At 42.1% G+C, this 19,828-nt stretch overlaps 1 protein-coding gene across 1 annotated transcript in view; it reads right to left on the bottom strand.

Moving 5' to 3' along the window:
• Positions 1–263: 263 nt before the first annotated feature.
• The window catches only part of LOC130294256 (uncharacterized), a 42,309-nt gene continuing 22,744 nt past the window's right edge, over positions 264–19,828 (bottom strand). Inside the window, exons 11-14 of the mRNA XM_056543852.1 lie at positions 17,545–17,617; positions 16,389–16,439; positions 3,914–3,961; positions 264–714 (exon numbers count right to left, since the gene is read on the bottom strand). Of these exons, the coding sequence (XP_056399827.1) occupies positions 470–714; positions 3,914–3,961; positions 16,389–16,439; positions 17,545–17,617 (417 nt within the window). The 3' untranslated portion in view covers positions 264–469. The remainder of the gene's footprint in view (positions 715–3,913; positions 3,962–16,388; positions 16,440–17,544; positions 17,618–19,828) is intronic.

The following is a 19,828-nucleotide window of genomic DNA, read 5'->3' as shown; positions in this document are numbered from 1 at the left end:
TGCGGTTCGTCGGCCCTCAGCTGGTTAGGACAAAAGAGGTTCCACCATCTGAGAGTCACCCAGTCCATTCCATCAGTTGTGGTCAGGACTTCGGAGGTTCCTCCATCTTAGTGTCACCCAGTCCATTCCATCAGTTGTGGTCAGGACTTCGGAGGTTCCACCATCTTAGTGTCACCCAGTCCATTCCATCAGTTGTGGTCAGGACTTCGGAGGTTCCTCCATCTTAGTGTCACCCAGTCCATTCCATCAGTTGTGGTCAGGACTTCGGAGGTTCCTCCATCTTAGTGTCACCCAGTCTATTCCATCAGTTGGTCAGGATTTTGGAGGTTCCACCATCTTAGTGTTACCCCATCTATTCCATCAGTTGTGGTCAGGACTTTTTGAGGTTCCACCATCTTAGTGTCACCCCATCTATTCCATCAGTTGTGGTCAGGACTTCGGAGGTTCCTCCATCTTAGTGTCACCCTGTCTATTCCATCAGTTGGGTTTTTTGCCTCTTTGACGTTTTTTTGGAGACATTTTTTTGGGGACATTTCTCTGGTAGGATGCATGGACCTGATACACCCGATCGGAATATGTAGGGGCTCTGACAGTAGCAGCCGGGGACACAGTTCATTGGGCAAGGGACATGGCCACTTCTCAGCAGCTGGCAGCTCATCGGACAAGCACTCCCACAGTCCTCCCACGTCTGATGGATCTCTGGACACCTGATACCTGAGAAAGCAGAAGGGGTCATAAAGCGGAACTCCAACTTATCTACTCCCATGTCATTGAGATCTACTACAAGATCAAGTCGAAGGGTCGTGGTGGTGGGGGGGGGGGGGAGTCTATATGAGTTCATGTTAATGTCTACATTGTCTACATCATTGTTTCCCAAGTGCGGCCCTTAAGTCCCCCCTGACCTGTTGGGGGAACATGAGGACCACGCTTGGGTTTACATGGCATTGGTTGGAGATCAGTAGAGATCAGGGGTCAAGTCCGAGAAAAAAACAGTGTGGGAACTCATCCAAGATTTCCATTAAAGGACTGGTCCTGCAGTACTCCTGTTAATGGGAATGACGTTCCTGCTGTGGAAAAAGTGCAGGAACTCCATTCCCAATGCGTTCCTGCAGGACTTGAGCCCTGGTAGAGATCCACATTTGGAAGAACCCATCATGTAGACCTCTGAAGGGTTAACTTCCAAGATCTCTCCATGACATCTCTGATGACGAATTGAGGTGGAATCCATCTTTAAGCTCCACTAGGTTGACTCACCCACTCAATTATCCCGACTTAGTCAATGTCAGTCAACCCCATTTACATAAGGGACTAGGTCACTGTTGGGTTTGGGTCACCTGGAACAATAAAAAAAGTGATGAGTCTTCTAAAGAAGGTCAACCAAAAATAACACTATAGTTGAGCGACTAGGAGAGGTAATGCCTGACACATGCACGACTAGGCACTGTTCACACCATGCACAAGTAGACAGCTGCGTCTTGAACTGCACTTGAAGCCCAAACACTAGTGATGCTCAGTCTGAAGTAGTTGTGAAAGAAAGGAATATGGGACTGCACTCACCATCCAACGATTCTTTATTGACTGGGGAAGTCACAGGCGAGCATCACTGGGGAGGCAGGGGCTCCGGGACAGACTGTTTCACGCAAGGCTGTGCTTCTAGAAGAAGCACAGCCTTGCGTGAAACAGTCTGTCCCAGAGCCCCTGCCTCCTCCGTGATGCTCGCCTGTGACTTCGCCAGTGAGTGCAGTCCCGTGTTCCTTTCTTTCACAATTATTGCATACGCTCTGTCTGGACTTTGCACCGCCGCAACCAACTAATACTCAGGATCGCCCAGGCCGACCCCTGACATATGGCTGCATACCCTAGTCCTGCTAGTGCCGGGGCTTTCAGTTTCTTCTAGTTCTCAGTCTGAAGTGGGTATGCAATTCAATGAAACATAATGGTGACTTTCTTTGAGAAGACCATCATTCTAGAAGACAACTTTTCAATGCCATTTTGGGTGTTTTTTTCCCCAAAAAGGTTTCACTGTTCAAAAGAAGGCCCAGTATTCATCTCCAAAATAAATGCTGTATGCTCCAGAGGAAGTTGTGAAGTTGTGTAGATCTTTCCGGTCTGACCACAGTGCTCTCTGCTGACACCGCAAACTTCTCCTGCTCTGGACCGTTCCTGACATGGACAGAGGTGTCAGCAGAGAGAACTGTGGTCAGACTGGAAAGAACTACACAACTTCCTTTGGAGCATACAGCAGCTGATAAGTACAGGAAGGGTAAAGATTTTTATTAAATAGAAGTAATTTACAAATCTGTATAACTTTCTGGCACCAGTTGAATTGAGAATTTTTTTTTCCAGCTAGAGTACCCCTTTAAAGGGGTACTCCGGCACTTAGACATCTTATCCCCTATCCAAAGAATAGGGGATAAGATGCCTGATCACGGGGGTCCTGCCGCTGGGGATGCCCCGTGATCTTGCGCGCAGCACCCTAGTTAAAATCAGTTCCCGGAGCATGTTCGCTCCGGGTCTGATTACCGGCGACCACAGGGCCTCCGCCCCCGTGTGATGTCACGCTCCGCCCCTCAATGCAAGCCTATGGGAGGGGGCATGACAGCTGTCATAGGGGATAAGATCTCTAAGCGCCGGAGTACCCCTTTAAGGCAATCGATAAAAAGCATAAATGAAAAGTGTTGTGCCAAAACACATCGCAATACACCAAAGAGAGAAAAAGCACAACTGCACAAATAGTGTATCAAAACATAATAATCATGGTTTATTAAACGTATAAAAAAAAATACAAACAAATAAAATAAGTGTCACACAACCCAAACCCCAAAGGAACCACCTACACCTAAGGTAGAAGGAAAAGAAGATCCCTTGCTAAAGAGAACATGTTTTGCTCCTACTGAGCTACATCAGGGGGGTTGCCCCGTGCCAAAGCTTGGTAAGAGTGAAACATGCATTGGGGTATACGCACCCTTCGGTAAGGTAGGAAGAAAAGACTATACCTTACCAAAGGGTGCACTTTTTGCTCCTATCAAGCTTTGTCAGGGGGCGACGGCCCCTGACGAAGCACAGTAGGGGCGAAACCTGCCTCAGGGTACATGCACCCTTCGGTAAGGTAGGAGGAAAAGAAGATACATGACCAAACGGTACACTTTTTGCTCCTACCGAGCTTCATCAAGGGGTGATGCCCCCTGACTAAGCTCAGTAGGAGCGAAACCTGCATCAGGGTACATGCACCCTTTGTTAAGGTAGGAGGAAAAGAAGATCCCTTTACCGAAGAGTGCACTTTTCGCTCCTACTGAGCTTTGTCAGGGGGCGATGCCCCCTGACAAACCTCAGTAGGAGCGAAACGTGCGTGCTGCTTATTTTATTGTAGGAGCGAAAACGTGGGTGTATTTTATTGTAGGAGCGAAAACCTCAGTAGGAGCGAAACGTGGGTGCTGCTTATTTTATTGTATTTGTTTTTTTATTTTTGTTTTGTTAATGAAGCATGATTATTGTTATTTTTTTAGATACATTATTTGTGCAGTTGTGCTTTTTCTCTCTTTGGTGTATTGTAGTATTTAGGTTCCAGCCAACTCCCTCCCGGGCTACCCAAGAAGTTAGGCATCATGGTATCTCAAATATAAAAGAAGGATGTCCAGGGTCACTTGTGGACGTTCTATCTTGCTTTTTTTTTAGAACTTACTGTACAAAACACTTGGGTATAACACAGAATAAAACAACACGTTTCACGTGTGTGGGACATGAAACGCGTAGTGTTTTTTTTTTTTTTTGGTGTAACACGTGTTTTGTACAGCCATTTCTAAACGAAGCAAGATAAAACGCCCACAAGTGGTATTTAGTATTAAACAATGAAGTCAATGAAGCTGGTAAGCCAGGCACAGGTGTACCCCCTCCCCCCTTATACCAGACTCACCTACTTCTGCCCGCGGCTGCCATCCGGTGCCCTCAGCAATGCACAAGGCTGCACGAATAGAAGACATATTGTTGTTTACACACAGACACAAAAATATAACTAATAACTATAATTAATTGATTAATTAAAAGAATAATGAATTACATTTTCTGCAGTACCCTCATCATCCTGTGGGTGGAGCTACTTTTTTTTTTTTTTTTACTTATTGGTTATTGAACAATGTAGAATTATAGATTAGAATATAAAAATTGATTAAGCAAGATTAGATAAACAATTTTCGTCCAGAAAAAAGCACCACCTATAGATCAATTCTTGAGACCCGCTGGTCAAAGGGGTGGAGCTGTGACAACCTGCATGTTTTTTTTTTTTTTACTAATTTCCCATTTTATAATATAATCCTTAAATCTTGCAGTTCCCATTCTCACCAATAGGCCTAAAATGAAGCTGAAACTTGCTGTTCTGATTGTGATGATAAGGAGGAGGCTGCTGGGAAGTGATCTGTACAGCCTTACTGAGGACACCAGTTGATAGGAAAAACAATAGATAATGCTCACAGCTCAGCCTCCCCGGTCCCAATGGAATGAGCACGCCCAGTAAAATTTCCGATTCATCTCCTTGGGACAGCCCCTGTCTATTGTCACAAATCTAATCTCTAGATCAGTGTTTTCCAGCTGTTGCAAAACTACAACTCCCAACATGCCTGGACAGCCAAAAGGTCGCAGAGCATGCCCAGTTAAGTTTTCCATTGATTTAAATGGAACATCTCCTGTCTATTGTCACCTTTGACCAGAAGGCTTGTCATAAAGCATATCTATAGATCAGTGTTTTCCAAACAGTGTGCCTCCAGCTGTTGCAAAACTACAACTCCCAGCATGCCGGGACAGCCAATGGCTGTCCCGGCATGCTGGGCATTGTAGCTTTGCAACAGCTGGAGTCACACTGCTTGGAAAATACTGCTTTAAATGGTTGGCGACACATTAACTTTAAATAACATGAACTTTCAACCAAGTTTTAAATTTGCCGAAAGCACGGAAAGTTTCATTGTGCGGTTTCCCTTTAAGAAGTTAACCATTACTCACCCAGTGCGGATGTCAGAACAGCGAAGGTAATTTTCAGCATTTTTTTTTTCTTGCCTTTATAATTTTTTCTTTAAGGGTTCGTACACCCAACGTATTCAGACTAAGGACAGGATATGAGCGACAACAAACCCCAACCCCCAGCATAGACAAACATGGAGGCCGGTCTAGAGTCCAAAATCCAAATTCTGCCCAGTTTAGTGAAACTCTTTAGAACGCCACTAGGGGGAGCTCTCTGCATCCTGATTTGTTATTGACATTTGCACTTTTTGATGTATGTTCATGAAACAGAAAATAAATTATTTGTGGGCTGAAATTAGCAAAAAAATAAAAATAAAAAAATTAAAATTATACAAAGTTTTGATGGATTTGTTTTTTACACCAACACCCGCTGTGATCTTTCATTAACTGCAGGTACTACTACTCCCAACATGGAGCACACTCAGCTCCATGCTGGGAGCTGTAGGACCAGCATTAATAGACAGATCACTCCTGACACCCGTTGTGATCCTCCTGTATAATGTATAGATGCGGCGGCCGCTCTTCTATGGTCCCTTGCACTGACGTATATATACACCTATTCATATATCTCACGGAGAGTTGTGATTGGCTGGAACCATCTGGCCAATCACAGCTCTGCGGGAAATATGAATAGGTGTATATATACGTCTGTGCAGGAGACCATAGAAGAGCGGCCGCCGCATCTATACATTATACAGGAGGATCGCAGCGGGTGTCAGAGGTGACACCCGAGGCGATCTGTCAATTTGTACATGTACTACTATTCCCATCATGGAACAGTGTGCTCCAAGCTGGGAGTAGTAGTACTACCTAAAAGATGTAAAATATAAAGAAAAAAAAAGTTTAAAAAGTTAAAAACACACGCACACTTTATTCAACACATTATTAAAATCCATTATTAATAAAAAGTTTAACAAAATTAATTGTAACAAATATATTATTTTTATATTTAAATGTCCCCTTTCGAAATTTTTATTTTCGGCTACATTTTTAGTTCCCTGCCCACCCACATAAATTGATCCCTGTTTAAAAATGAATAACAATTTTGTTATAAAAAAAATATCAGTTTTGTTAAATACAATTTTTTCCATCACTACTGTATCCTTTTTATTTTATTTTTTTAATGGTACCCTATGAAAAGGTATCTCCTTCACTTATTTTGATTGCTAAAGTCCAAGAAAGAATAAAAACCGCCAGCAAAAACGCCAAAGATAAAACCGTGTTTTTCTTGACGTTTTTTTCATTCCCATAGACTTCTAGGGGAGGAAAACGCCAAGATTTTCCTTTAAAAAAAGCCAAAGTCTCAACAAGAGGCCATTTTTGAAAAACTGCCAAGGAGCCAAAAATAGCAGAAAAACGCCAAAAGTATTTAAAAAAAATAAAAAAAACGCCAAGCTGAAAAACACCAAGTGGGTATGGCATTTTGCAGTTCCCTACTTACAAAAAAAAAACGCCATACAGCAGAATGGGCATTTTATTGGCGGTTTAAAAAAAAAACCAAGTGGAAACCTAGCCTAAGGGAAATAAGTGGAATGTTATGCAATAGACAAGCCAAAAACCTGACCTGAATCCGATTGAGCTTTTCACTTTCTGAAGACAAAACTGGAGGGAAAATGCCCCAAGCAGGAACTGAAGACAGAGGTGGCAGAGCATCATCAGGGATGAAACCAGCAATGTCTGCTGATGTCTATGTGTTCCAGACTTCAGGCTGTAATTGACTGCAAAGGATTTGCAATCAAGTATTAAAAAGTGAAAGTTTGATTTGTGATTATTAATTATTCTGTCCCATTACTTTTGGTCCCTTAACAAGTGGGAGGCACATATGCAAAGTGTTGTAATTCCTACACTGTTCACCTGATTTGGATGTAAATACTCTCAAATTAAAGCTGACAATCTGCAGTTAAAACACTCTTTACCAGTATTACTGAAGTGTCTGCAGTGGCTGGTGTCTGGTAGCATCCCCTACAGTACAGCGAGGTATTACATGTTCTGTACTCTTTACCTGTATTACTGAAGTGTATGCACTGACTGGTGTCTGGTAGCGCCCCCTACAGTACAGGGAGGTATTACATGTTCTGTACTCTTTACCTGTATTACTGAAGTGTATGCAGTGACTGGTGTCTGGTAGCCCCCCCTACAGTACAGCGAGGTATTACATGTTCTGTACTCTTTACCTGTATTACTGAAGTGTATGCACTGACTGGTGTCTGGTAGCACCCCCTACAGTACAGCGAGGTATTACATGTTCTGTACTCTTTACCTGTATTACTGAAGTGCATGCACTGACTGGTGTCTGGTAGCGTCCCCTACAGTACAGGGAAGTATTACATGTTCTGTACTCTTTACCTGTATTACTGAAGTGCATGCACTGACTGGTGTCTGGTAGCACCCCCTACAGTACAGGGAAGTATTACATGTTCTGTACTCTTTACCTGTATTACTTAAGTGTATGTACTGACTGGTGTCTGGTAGCACCCCCTACAGTACAGGGAGGTATTACATGTTCTGTACTCTTTACCTGTATTACTGAAGTGTATGCACTGACTGGTGTCTGGTAGCACCCCCTACAGTACAGGGAGGTATTACATGTTCTGTACTCTTTACCTGTATTACTGAAGTGTATGCACTGACTGATGTCTGGTAGTGCCCCCTACAGAACAGGGAGGTATTACATGTTCTGTACTCTTTACCTGTATTACTGAAGTGTATGCACTGACTGGTGTCTGGTAGCACCCCCTACAGTACAGGGAGGTATTACATGTTCTGTACTCTTTACCTGTATTACGGAAGTGTATGCAGTCTGGTGTCTGGTAGCGCCCCCTACAGTACAGGGAGGTATTACATGTTCTGAACTCTTTACTTGTATTACTGAAGTGTATGCACTGACTGGTGTCTGGTAGCGCCCCCTACAGTACAGGGAGGTATTACATGTTCTGTACTCTTTACCTGTATTACTGAAGTGTATGCACTGTCTGGTGTCTGGTAGCACCCCCTACAGTACAGGGAGGTATTACATGTTCTGAACTCTTTACTTGTATTACTGAAGTGTATGTACTGACTGGTGTCTGGTAGCGTCCCCTACAGTACAGGGAGGTATTACATGTATTGTACTCTTTACCTGTGCCAGGGTTAGCTGCTCCTTTGGACACCAGGTGGGGGCGGCTCCATGTTACTTTTTTAGGACACTGTGTACTGTACAGGACCCTGAAGAAGCTCCTGTCCTCTACATAGACAGAGATTTACAGCTCCCAGCAGATCATTATTACTTTTATATGGAAGGATTTGCGTTATCTACATTAGTTATTTGCTTATTTTTGTTTAATCCTCCCTTTTTCCTATTTTTGGATAACATTTTGGTGACTTCAGAACCAATTACCAGGTTTCCATAGAGTTCTGGTCTCAACATACAATGGTCTCAACATACAATGGTCGTCCTGGAACCAATTAACATTGTAACTTGAGGGACCACTGTATATTAAGGATACAGACCCAAACCCTTTCAATTATCTAAACCCCCAAAATGTAGCCTATATTCTTCATTGCACTAGACCTGGGTGCTGTGTGTGGTGGCCCAGTATGGGAGGTGTTACCCCGTACCCTTTCCTGTCAGGCAGTCTCCCTACAGTGTCCCCTGGGCCCCCCTTGCATCTGTCCCCCCATGTAAATATGTTTCTAATGTATTATACCATGTAATGTGTTCAGAAAGCGTTGTCACTTTAAGACTGTTACCATGTGACTTGTCATGTGATTGTTACCCAGGAGGTACCAGTGACCAGGTGATCCCAGGGGTGACCTATGGGCTCCCTGCTGGTCTCCCCCATATAAGCCCTGGGTGGAGCTTCTCTCTTTCCTTACAAGTCTTTGCTGAGGTCAAGACGAGTCCTAGAGAGTCCAGAGTCACAGGAGCCTGAAGTCCAGTCTGCAGCCACAAGAGGCTACAAGTAACCACAGTCTCAGTATTGTCAGTCATCAGTCAAGTCAGTCACAGTCACCATTTGTCAAGTCAGCGTGGTCTGCATTAAATTATCCAGTCCTACCACAAGTCCCAGCAGGCCCTTAAGGTCTCTGCCTCACTGGTCACCTCCGTGGGTCCTGGCTGAACTGTATAGACTTTACCCTCTGTCTACCCTCAGTAAAGCGACCGTTATCCGTAACTTGGCGTCAGAGTCATTATTGACCCCGTGCCTAGCCCAGGATCCAACGGTTTACCTTCAGGTGGTATCACGGATAAACCACTCCCTGGCGTCACGAACACAAGGAGTTAATGCCATCTGCCCCTAGGGTAACAACATCTGCCCTGCATCTCACACCCTATTCCATCTGTGAAATACTTTTGTTTTGTTTTTGGCCTGAAGACCAAATATATATAGGTGTTAGGGGTATTGTCTGGGGTATGAGAATCTATTGGTCTTGTCTTTGGTCTGATAATTTAGGGATCATTTCTGGAGTCTGATTATTTTGGGTTCTTGTCTGTGGTCTATTAATTTAGGAATCTGTTTGGGCACTGATATTTTAAAAATCGTGTCTGGGATGCGATATTTTAGGGGTCTTCTTTGGGGTCTGATATTTTAGGGGTCTTCTTTGGGGTCTGAAATTTTAGGGGTCTTCTTTGGGGTCTGATATTTTAGGGGTCTTCTTTGGGGTCTGATATTTTAGGGGTCTTCTTTGGGGTCTGATATTTTAGGGGTCTTCTTTGGGGTCTGATATTTTAGGGGTCTTCTTTGGGGTCTGATATTTTAGGGGTCTTCTTTGGGGTCTGAAATTTTAGGGGTCTTCTTTGGGGTCTGATATTTTAGGGGTCTTCTTTGGGGTCTGATATTTTAGGGGTCTTCTTTGGGGTCTGATATTTTAGGGGTCTTCTTTGGGGTCTGATATTTTAGGGGTCTTCTTTGGGGTCTGATATTTTAGGGGTCTTATCTGGGGTCTGGTATTTTAGAGGTCTTATTTGAGGTCTGATAATTTAGAGGTCTTGTCTGGAGTCGTACAATTTTGGGGTCAGTTCTAGGGTCTAATAACTTACAGGTCTGATCAGAGGTGTGATAATTCAGTGGTCTTGTCTCTGGTCTATTAACATAGTGGTTTGATCATTTTGGGGTCTGGTCTGTGGTGTGATAATTCAATAGTTTTAGGTCTAATATTTTAAAGGGGCACTCCGCTGCTCAGCGTTTGGAACAAACTGTTCCGAACGCTGGAGTCGGCACCGGGAGCTTGTGATGTCATAGCCTCGCCCCCTCATGACATCACGCCCCGCCCCCTCAATGCAAGTCTATGGGAGGGGGCGTGACAGATGTCACGCCCCCTCCCATAGACTTGCATTGAGGGGGCGGGGCGTGATGTCATGAGGGGCAGGGCTATGATATCACAAGCTCCCGGCTCCAGCATTCGGAACAGTTTGTTCCAAACGCTGAGCAGCGGAGTGCCCCTTTAAAGGTCTTGTATGAGGTCTGATCATTTCTAGGATCTGTTTTGTGGCCTGAGTATCTAGAAGTCTGGTCTGGAATATTTTCTTTGAAAATCGCATTCATGCTGGAGAAATAAATGTCATATTTGTTATTTTATCTGCTCCGTTTTGTCGGGTCCCTGTCTCTTTTACGTAGACCCCACTTACTTATTCCTTACTTTTGTCTGGTCTTAAGTAACATTTGCTGAGCTGTTTATTATTAATAAACCTCAAAGAGATTTTTTTTATTTTTATATTTTTTTTTTTACACGACTTGGCAGAAAAATTGCCTAAAGTTTACGACAGGCCTGGTACGTCTTCATGCTGTGCTGCATTCCTTCACTGGTTACGCTCCTTAGTGTTACTAATTTTGCTCCTATTCTAAAGCCATTACTTTTCTTTTTTTTTCTGTTGTTTCAGCTGTATCAGGCTTGACATCTTGTGATCGATGGGGGTCCGACCTCCCATTCATTCCGAGACTATATGGTGCACAGCGCTGCTCTCTTATTGTGTCCCCTTCACTGCTTTATGTGCACTACAGCGCCCCCAGTCAGGGCTGGTGCAAGGATTCTTGACACCCTTGGCAAAAGCTAATTTTGCCGCCTCTTGACCTGCCCATTGGCTCCACCATTTGACATGCCCCACCTTACTACTGGGTGATACACTGTAGCAAACCTCCTCTAGGGGCGCGCGATGTCAGGACTCGAAGGTGGCGCTGCACTCCTCCAGCAGGCTAAAGAATGCAGATTATTCTGTACCGGAGAAGAGGGGGCTATGGGGTTGCGATGGGGGTGCTGGCTGGGTGGGTGCTCTGGATGCTGGCTACTAGTGATGAGCGACATATGCCATATTCAAATTCGCGATATTTCGCGAATATATGGACGAATATTCGTCCTAATTTAGCAAATTTCGTGTATTCGTTATATTCATTATATATATATGCATTTTCGCATTTGCGCATATTCACGTATCATTCTCATTGGCCCACAAGCTAAAAGAAGGAATATGCGAATATGCGCATATTTACGGGAAAAAACGAATATTTGTAATTTCAAATATATAGCGCATATATTCGCAATATTCGCGAATTTGCGATAAAAATTCAAAATGCGAATATTTGCGCCCAACACTACTGGCTATTAACTGTCTGGCAGCGGGCAGAGTGGCACCCCCATCAAGAGGGCGCTCTAGGGCAGCTGCCTATTTTGCCTATAGGCAGAACCGGCCCTGCCCCCAGTGGCCACCTGCTGTGGGGGAAAACACAAAAATAAAAGTGCACATTAATTTGTTTCCTGCATTTATTAATATGGCATTTATTGGTATGGCACTTATTAGTAAGACATTTATTAGTATTGCATTTATTAGTATTGCATTTATTAGTAAGACATTTATTAGTATTGCATTTATTAGTATTGCATTTATTAGTAAGACATTTATTAGTATTGCATTTATTAGTATTGCATTTATTAGTAAGACATTTATTAGTATTGCATTTATTAGTATTGCATTTATTAGTATGGCACTTATTAGTATTGCATTTATTAGTATTGCATTTATTAGTATTGCATTTATTAGTATGGCATTTATTAGTATTGCATTTATTAGTATGGCACTTATTAGTATTGCATTTATTAGTAAGGCATTTATTAGTATGGCATTTATTAGTATGGCATTTATTAGTATGGAATTTATTAGTATTGCATTTATTAGTATTGGATTTATTAGTATGGCACTTATTAGTATTGCATTTATTAGTAAGGCATTTATTAGTATGGCATTTATTAGTATTGCATTTATTAGTATGGCATTTATTAGTATGGCATTTATTAGTATTGCATTTATTAGTATGGCACTTATTAGTATTGCATTTATTAGTATTGCATTTATTAGTATTGCATTTATTAGTAAGGCATTTATTAGTATTGCATTTATTTGTATTGCATTTATTAGTAAGACATTTATTAGTATTGCATTTATTAGTATTGCATTTATTAGTATTGCATTTATTAGTAAGGCATTTATTAGTATTGCATTTATTAGTATGGCACTTATTAGTATTGCATTTATTAGTATGGCACTTATTAGTATTGCATTTATTAGTATTGCATTTATTAGTATTGCATTTATTAGTAAGGCATTTATTAGTATTGCATTTATTAGTATTGCATTTATTAGTAAGGCATTTATTAGTATTGCATTTATTAGTATTGCATTTATTAGTATTGCATTTATTAGTAAGGCATTTATTAGTATTGCATTTATTAGTATTGCATTTATTAGTAAGGCACTTATTAGTATTGCATTTATTAGTATTGCATTTATTAGTAAGGCATTTATTAGTATTGCATTTATTAGTATGACACTTATTAGTAAGACATTGCTTTATGTATTCTGGACAGGACCGTTCTTTGCGGTTTCTCGGTATCATGGACTCCCTGGTTTGGCATTATTCTTGTGGCATTTCTCAGGACGGACACAATAGTTGGATTTGTCGGACAGTTTGACGTACTTGCTGCGGCAGTAACATCCTGGCACACATACGTCTATACACGCCACTGGACTATTGTTTAGGGTATCACAGCTGGGCGGGCAGGCGCTCCCACATTCATTCCATTCTTGTTTGCTGCTGCAATATTTTTCTAAAATAGAGAATTTTATTATGTTTAGTTATTGAATTGCAGAAAAAAAAAACCTTCACGAGGTGTCCCAGGTGAATTTGTGCATAAGTCAGAATAAAATATAAAGATAATTCAACAGCAATTAGGAATCTTGTTGATGGTTTCCAGGTGGCAAAATCTTTCCACTGAAAAAATGTCACCATACGTTACTCAATGAAGTCTTTATGCCGCTCACAATAGTGTAGGATATATGAGCATCTGCCTGTCCTGCCTTGGGAAAACTGCAGCTGTTCTTGTCTTAGGGCATGTTCACACATAGCTGCAGATTTTATGTGAAATCCACTACTAAAGCGTAACAAACCTAGGGGTTCTGTGTGCCATGGGTCCGGTGCAGGCTGCCTGACCCGGGATTGTAAGGAGTTAGCACCACCACCTACCTCCGTCTGCCGTGCCTAGCTCACTATTCTGTGCCTGTACCGATCAAGGGAGAGGGATAAGTAGCAATGCAAAGAATCACCACTTAACTCCTTAGGGGACAAACAGTAAGCATCAATTTATACAGATTGCTGTTTTCTAAAGAGCAGTAGACCCATCATTAAAATGATGGGCATTCCCACTCTTGGCTGTGTTCTGGAATGTACTGTAGTCATTAGGGATCACCTGATGGTTCCTGAATGCTGGAGCGCAGAAGTTACCAGCCAGGACACAGCCCCCATATATTAATAATAATGCCCCATGCACCCCCATACTGTAATAATGTCCCCTGTGTCCCATATAGTAATAATACTCCCTGTGTCGCATATAGTCAGTGCCCACTGTGAATCTATAAATAAAGTCCTGTGTCTCGATATCTCCATAGTAAAAATGCCCTGTGTGCCCTATATCATAATAATGTTCCCTGTGCCCCCATATTGTAATAATGACCCTTGTGCCCCCATATTGTAACGTCTCCTGTGACCCTACTGTATATAGTAATTATGTCCCTGTATCCCATATAGTAAAAGTGCCACCTGTGATCCTATGTATAATAAAAGTGCCCTCTGTACCCCAATATAGTGACAATGCCTCCTGTGCCCCCATATTCTAATAATTGTAATAATGTACCTTGTACCCCCTATTTTACTAATGTTCCCTGTGCTTCCATTTTGTAATAATGCCCCCTGTGCCCCATTTAGCAACAATGCCCCATGTGCTCCCTCCCATACCTTAATATCGCCTCCTGTGCCCCTGTACTATAAGTGTCCTATTATTGTCAAACCAAAAAAAAAATACTCACTTAGTCCTGGTTCCCATGTTGACTGAAGCTCCCGCGGTGCCGTTCTACATTACTGCATCAGCGACCAAAGGACACAAATGCAGCTCAGGGGTAGGTGCTGGGGGGCTTGTGCCCCGGATGCCAACTACTAATGCCCCAACCTTTACAAGACCCCAAAAGAAAGAACCAATCACAATAAACAAAGATTACAATCTAGACACCTAAGCAAAGACCTGTAGGGGGGAGATTTATCAAACCCCGTCCAGAGGAAAAGTTGCCCAGTTGCCCATAGCAACCAATCAGATCGCTGCTTTCATTTTTCTCAGGCCTTCCTAGAAATGAAAGAAGTGATTTGATTGGTTGCTATGGGCAACTGGGAACGTTTTCCTCTGCACTGGTTTTAATAAATCTCCCACAGACTCCAGATAGGACGACCTATTGTATATACAAACCCCAGACCAGACCTACTACACAAATATATACCCCAGACCAGACCTACTACACAAATATATACCCCAGACCAGACCTACTACACAAATATATACCTCAGACCAGACCTACTACACAAATATATACCTCAGACCAGACCTACTACACAAATATATACCTCAGACCAGACTCCTAAAATCACAGACCCCAAACACAGACCCTGGACTCCTATGTATACAGACTCTAAACCAACCCCCCCGGTATACAGATCCCACAGAACCCCCCCGGTATACAGATCCCACAGAACCCAGGGTATACAGATCCCACAGAACCCCCCCCCCCCCCGGTATACAGATCCCACAGAACCCCCCCGGTATGCAGATCCCACAGAACCCCACCGGTATACAGATCCCACAGAACCCCCCCCCCCCCCCCCGGTATACAGATCCCACAGAACCCCCCCGGTATACAGATCCCACAGAACCCAGGGTATACAGATCCCACAGAACCCCCCCCCCCCCCGGTATACAGATCCCACAGAACCCCCCCGGTATGCAGATCCCACAGAACCCCACCGGTATACAGATCCCACAGAACCCCCCCCCCCCCCCGGTATACAGATCCCACAGAACCCCCCCCCCCCCCCCCCGTATACAGATCCCACAGAACCCCCCCGGTATACAGATCCCACAGAACCCAGGGTATGCAGATCCCACAGAACCCCACCCCCCCCCCCCCCGGTATACAGATCCCACAGAACCCCCCCCGGTATACAGATCCCACAGAACCCAGGGTATGCAGATCCCACAGAACCCCCCCCCCCCCCCCCCCGGTATACAGATCCCACAGAACCCCCCCGGTATGCAGATCCCACAGAACCCCACCGGTATACAGATCCCACAGAACCCCCCCCCCCCCGGTATACAGATCCCACAGAACCCCCGGGTATACAAATCCCACCCAACTCTCGGGTATACAAATCCCACCCAACCCCGGTATACAGATCCCACAGAACCCCCGGTAAAAGACCCTGACCAAACCCCCTATACAGACCACTGACCAAAACCGCCTATACAGACCCCACACAAAACCCCTTATGCAGACTCCAAACTAATCCCCCTATAAAGACCCCTGACCAAACCCGTCTATACAGGACCCCGGACTTCCTTTTTAACAGACCCCATTGTATTTAGATTCAAGACCAAAATCCCCCTGGTAGATAGACCCCAGAATATTCCTCCTTTTATACAGACCCCTCAGTAAACAGATCAAAGACACAAAGCCCCCAACAGACCAGACGCCATTTTATTCATCTACCAGCCCACTCCTCCTGAAAATAGACCCCAATGTACACAGAAGAGATAAAAAGCCCCCAGTACACTGAACTCAGACCCCTGGAAATACTCATTTCTATATAGACCCCAAACCAGATGTGTACTTACCTCTCCCTGTTCCGGCAGTGTTCTCCAGGGGGAGAAAGAAGAGCAGGATTGGGGTAAGATGAGTATGCCATTAAGACACTGGGGCACCTGGAGGCTTTGTCGGCTTTTCCAGATGTCTGGGAGGCCTCACAACTTTTGAGAAAGTATAATTCACACCATGTAAATAATAAGTGATACCAATAGGGGGCACCAACCTCCTTCTCCTTTGTGGTTCCCCTTATGATTAGCGTCAATCATTTGATGAGCTAAAGGAAAAAAAAAAAGATGGGGAGCTTAATATTAACTCATGAATATCAGTACTGGAGCATTATAAGAGGAGCGGCTGATATCAGTCACATATGATCAAAATGAAGTGGCTGATACCAGAGAGCAGTAGGGAGCTACATTCAGGTAAACAGTACATCGATAATAATAATAATAATAATAATAATAAAAACAATAATAATAGTAATAGTAATAATATATAAATATATATATATATATATATAACAATAATAATAATACTAAAAACAATAATAATAATAGTAATAATAATAATATATATAAATATATATGTAATAATATTAATAATACTTAAAACAATAATAATAGTAATAATAATATATAAATACATATATATATATATTTATGTAATAGTAATAATACTAAAAACAATAATAATAATAGTAATAATAATATATAAATATATATATGTAATAATAATAACAATACTAAAAACAATAATAATAATAGTAATAAATAATAATAATATATAAATATATATATGTAATAATAATACTAAAAACAATAATAATAATAGTAATAATATAATATATATATATATATATATAAATATATATATATGTAATAATACTAAAAACAATAATAATAATAGTAATAAATAATGATAATATATAAATATATATGTAATAATAATAATACTAAAAACAATAATAATAATAGTAATAAATAATGATAATATATAAATATATATGTAATAATAATAATACTAAAAACAATAATAATAATAGTAATAAATAATGATAATATATAAATATATATGTAATAATAATAATACTAAAAACAATAATAATAATAGTAATAATAATATATAAATATATATATATATATGTAATAATAATAACAATACTAAAAACAATAATAATAATAATAGTAATAAATAATAATAATATATAAATATATATATGTAATAATAATAATAATACTAAAAACAATAATAATAATAATAGTAATAATAATAATATATAATAAAATAAAAAATAAAATATATATATAATTTAACCCTTGTCTTACACATCCCGTAACTATAACTAGCTGTAATAAAGCCATAAGTCTCTATGGTTCACTTACCGATGACAGCGATGAAGAGGATCACGGTCAGTCTCCACATTTTTTCCACACTGGACTTCTGACCCATCTGTATCTGGAAGGACATTTTTATTTTATTTTTTTTAAAGTTTTTATATTTATTGGTTATTAACCCCTTGTGCCACAACCACAGCCGTTTACTAGCTCTGATCCTGGTTTGGGTGGGTTCTCCCTCTGACCCCATAAAGGGGACTCCCTATAGGTCTCCCACCCCGTTTGTCAAGTCTACTAATAGAAGGAATAATACAGGACCCCGGGGCGGGTCATGGAGAGGCCATTTTAGTAGGATCCCCCCGTTCCCGTCAGGTCTACCTCTGTATTAGGTTCCCCTCTGGTTGCCTGAATATAAGGTGAATAGAGAAGTGCCCCCTTTCCTTTCCTCGCTCCAGAATGGTCTCGATGCCGGCTGAAGAGTGTGGCATCTGCCTTTAATGCCCACGTGGCCGGTGGGTGTTGCCCCATTGACATAATAAATCAGACAACATAAAACAATAGTAAAGTCACAAGAAACACATGACCGCCACATCACAATACAAAGCGTTTCAAGGGAGATGCAGAAGTATAATGCAAACAGAGAGGATGGGAGTAGTAGTGCAGAGCCGGCTGGGAATAGTAGCAGGGTAGAGTCTATGGTATTATGGTAGAGGGTCTGGCTGACTCAGGGGTCAATTTAGGGCAGTTGGCTCCAAACTGTGGACCTCCATCTGTTGCAAAACTACAACTCCCAGCATGCCCGGACAGCCAATGGCTGATTCCGTCTGGCGGCCGCCGCCAAAAATACTTCGGCGCTGGGGCCGCGGGGCACTGAGCCGTCACCATTGACAGCTATGCAGTGCTCGCGGAATCCGCGCAAAGAATGAACATGTTCTTTCTTTGCGCGGAACAGTTTCAGCGGCGAAATGGTCCGCCGCTGAAATACCGCAATGTGATTGGCTCTCACGGAGACCCATTCACACTAATGTTAAGTTCACACTGCGGAATTCTGCTCGCAGAATTCCGCGGGAATTCCATAGTGTGAACGTACCCTAAAGGGGAACTCTGGTGGGATTTTTTTTTTTTTTTATATATATATATCAAATCAACTGGTGCCAGAATGTTAAACAGATTTGTAAATTACTTCTATTTAAAAATCTTAATCCTTCCAGTACTTGTCAGCTGCTGTATGCTCCACAGGAAGTTCTTTTCTTTTTGAATTTCTTTTCTGTCCGACCACATCGCTCTCTGCTGACACCTCTGTCCATTTCAGGAACTGTCCAGAGTAGGAGAAAATCCCCATTGCAAACCTCTTCTGCTCTGAACACTTCCTGACATGGACTGAGGTGTCAGCAGAGAGAACTGTGGTCAGACTAGAAAAGAACTTCCTGTGGATCATACAGCAGCTCATAAGTACTGGAAGGATTAAGATGTTTTAATAAAAGTAATTTACAAATCTGTTTAACTTTCTGGCACCAGTTGATAAAAAAAAAAGAAAGAAAAAATTTTTTTTTTTCCAGTGGAGTAGCCCTTTAAGTCGGATTTCACCATTAAGTCATTAGGCTTAGTCATTGTGCAGATATTTCAGATAAGCGGCTTTACATAAATTTATAAGGTCAACGTTGGGGTTTGGTCACCTGGAAAAATAGAAAAGTGACGTTCACAGATGAAGTCCCAGATTAATGTCATCCTCTGATCTTCAGGACCCTACAGTAGCATATGGAAATGGGTGTTCTGAAAGTGGAAGCGGCGGCCACCAGAAACATATAGAACGAGTGTCACGGAACTCCTGCCTGGGTAGATATTATGTATGTAGTGTAATGTTGACATTACTGTTCACAATGGCTTTATTTAGGTTTTACAGTCTAATACAGTGGTCTCAAAATGTGGCCCTCCAGATGTTGCAAAATTTAAACTCCCAGCATGCCCGGACAGCCAATGGCTTTGTACAGGAGCCCCATAGCTTGACCCTAGGACCTTATTGGGTTTCCAACCTGGCCTAGTCAAACTGCAGAATCTAAAGCAGTCTTTCTTAACCAATGTGCCTCCAGCTGTTGCAAAACTTCAACTCCCAGCATGCCCGGACAGCCGTTGGCTGTCCGGCATGCTGGGAGTTGAAGTTTTGCAACAGCTGGAGGGCCACAGTTTGAAACCATTTGTCTAATATGAGGGTGGGCAACCATCAAGCTAAAGGTGGTCCCATTGAAGAGTTCATTGAGGATGTGGTTGCCCAGTACAGGAGTTGCACCCCTGTACCCTTGCTACCCTGACAGGCAGCCTCCATACAGTGACC

Source organism: Hyla sarda, chromosome 10, assembly GCF_029499605.1.
Source record: "Hyla sarda isolate aHylSar1 chromosome 10, aHylSar1.hap1, whole genome shotgun sequence".
Classification (NCBI taxonomy): domain Eukaryota; kingdom Metazoa; phylum Chordata; class Amphibia; order Anura; family Hylidae; genus Hyla; species Hyla sarda.
This window is presented reverse-complemented; position numbering and strand designations above follow the sequence as displayed.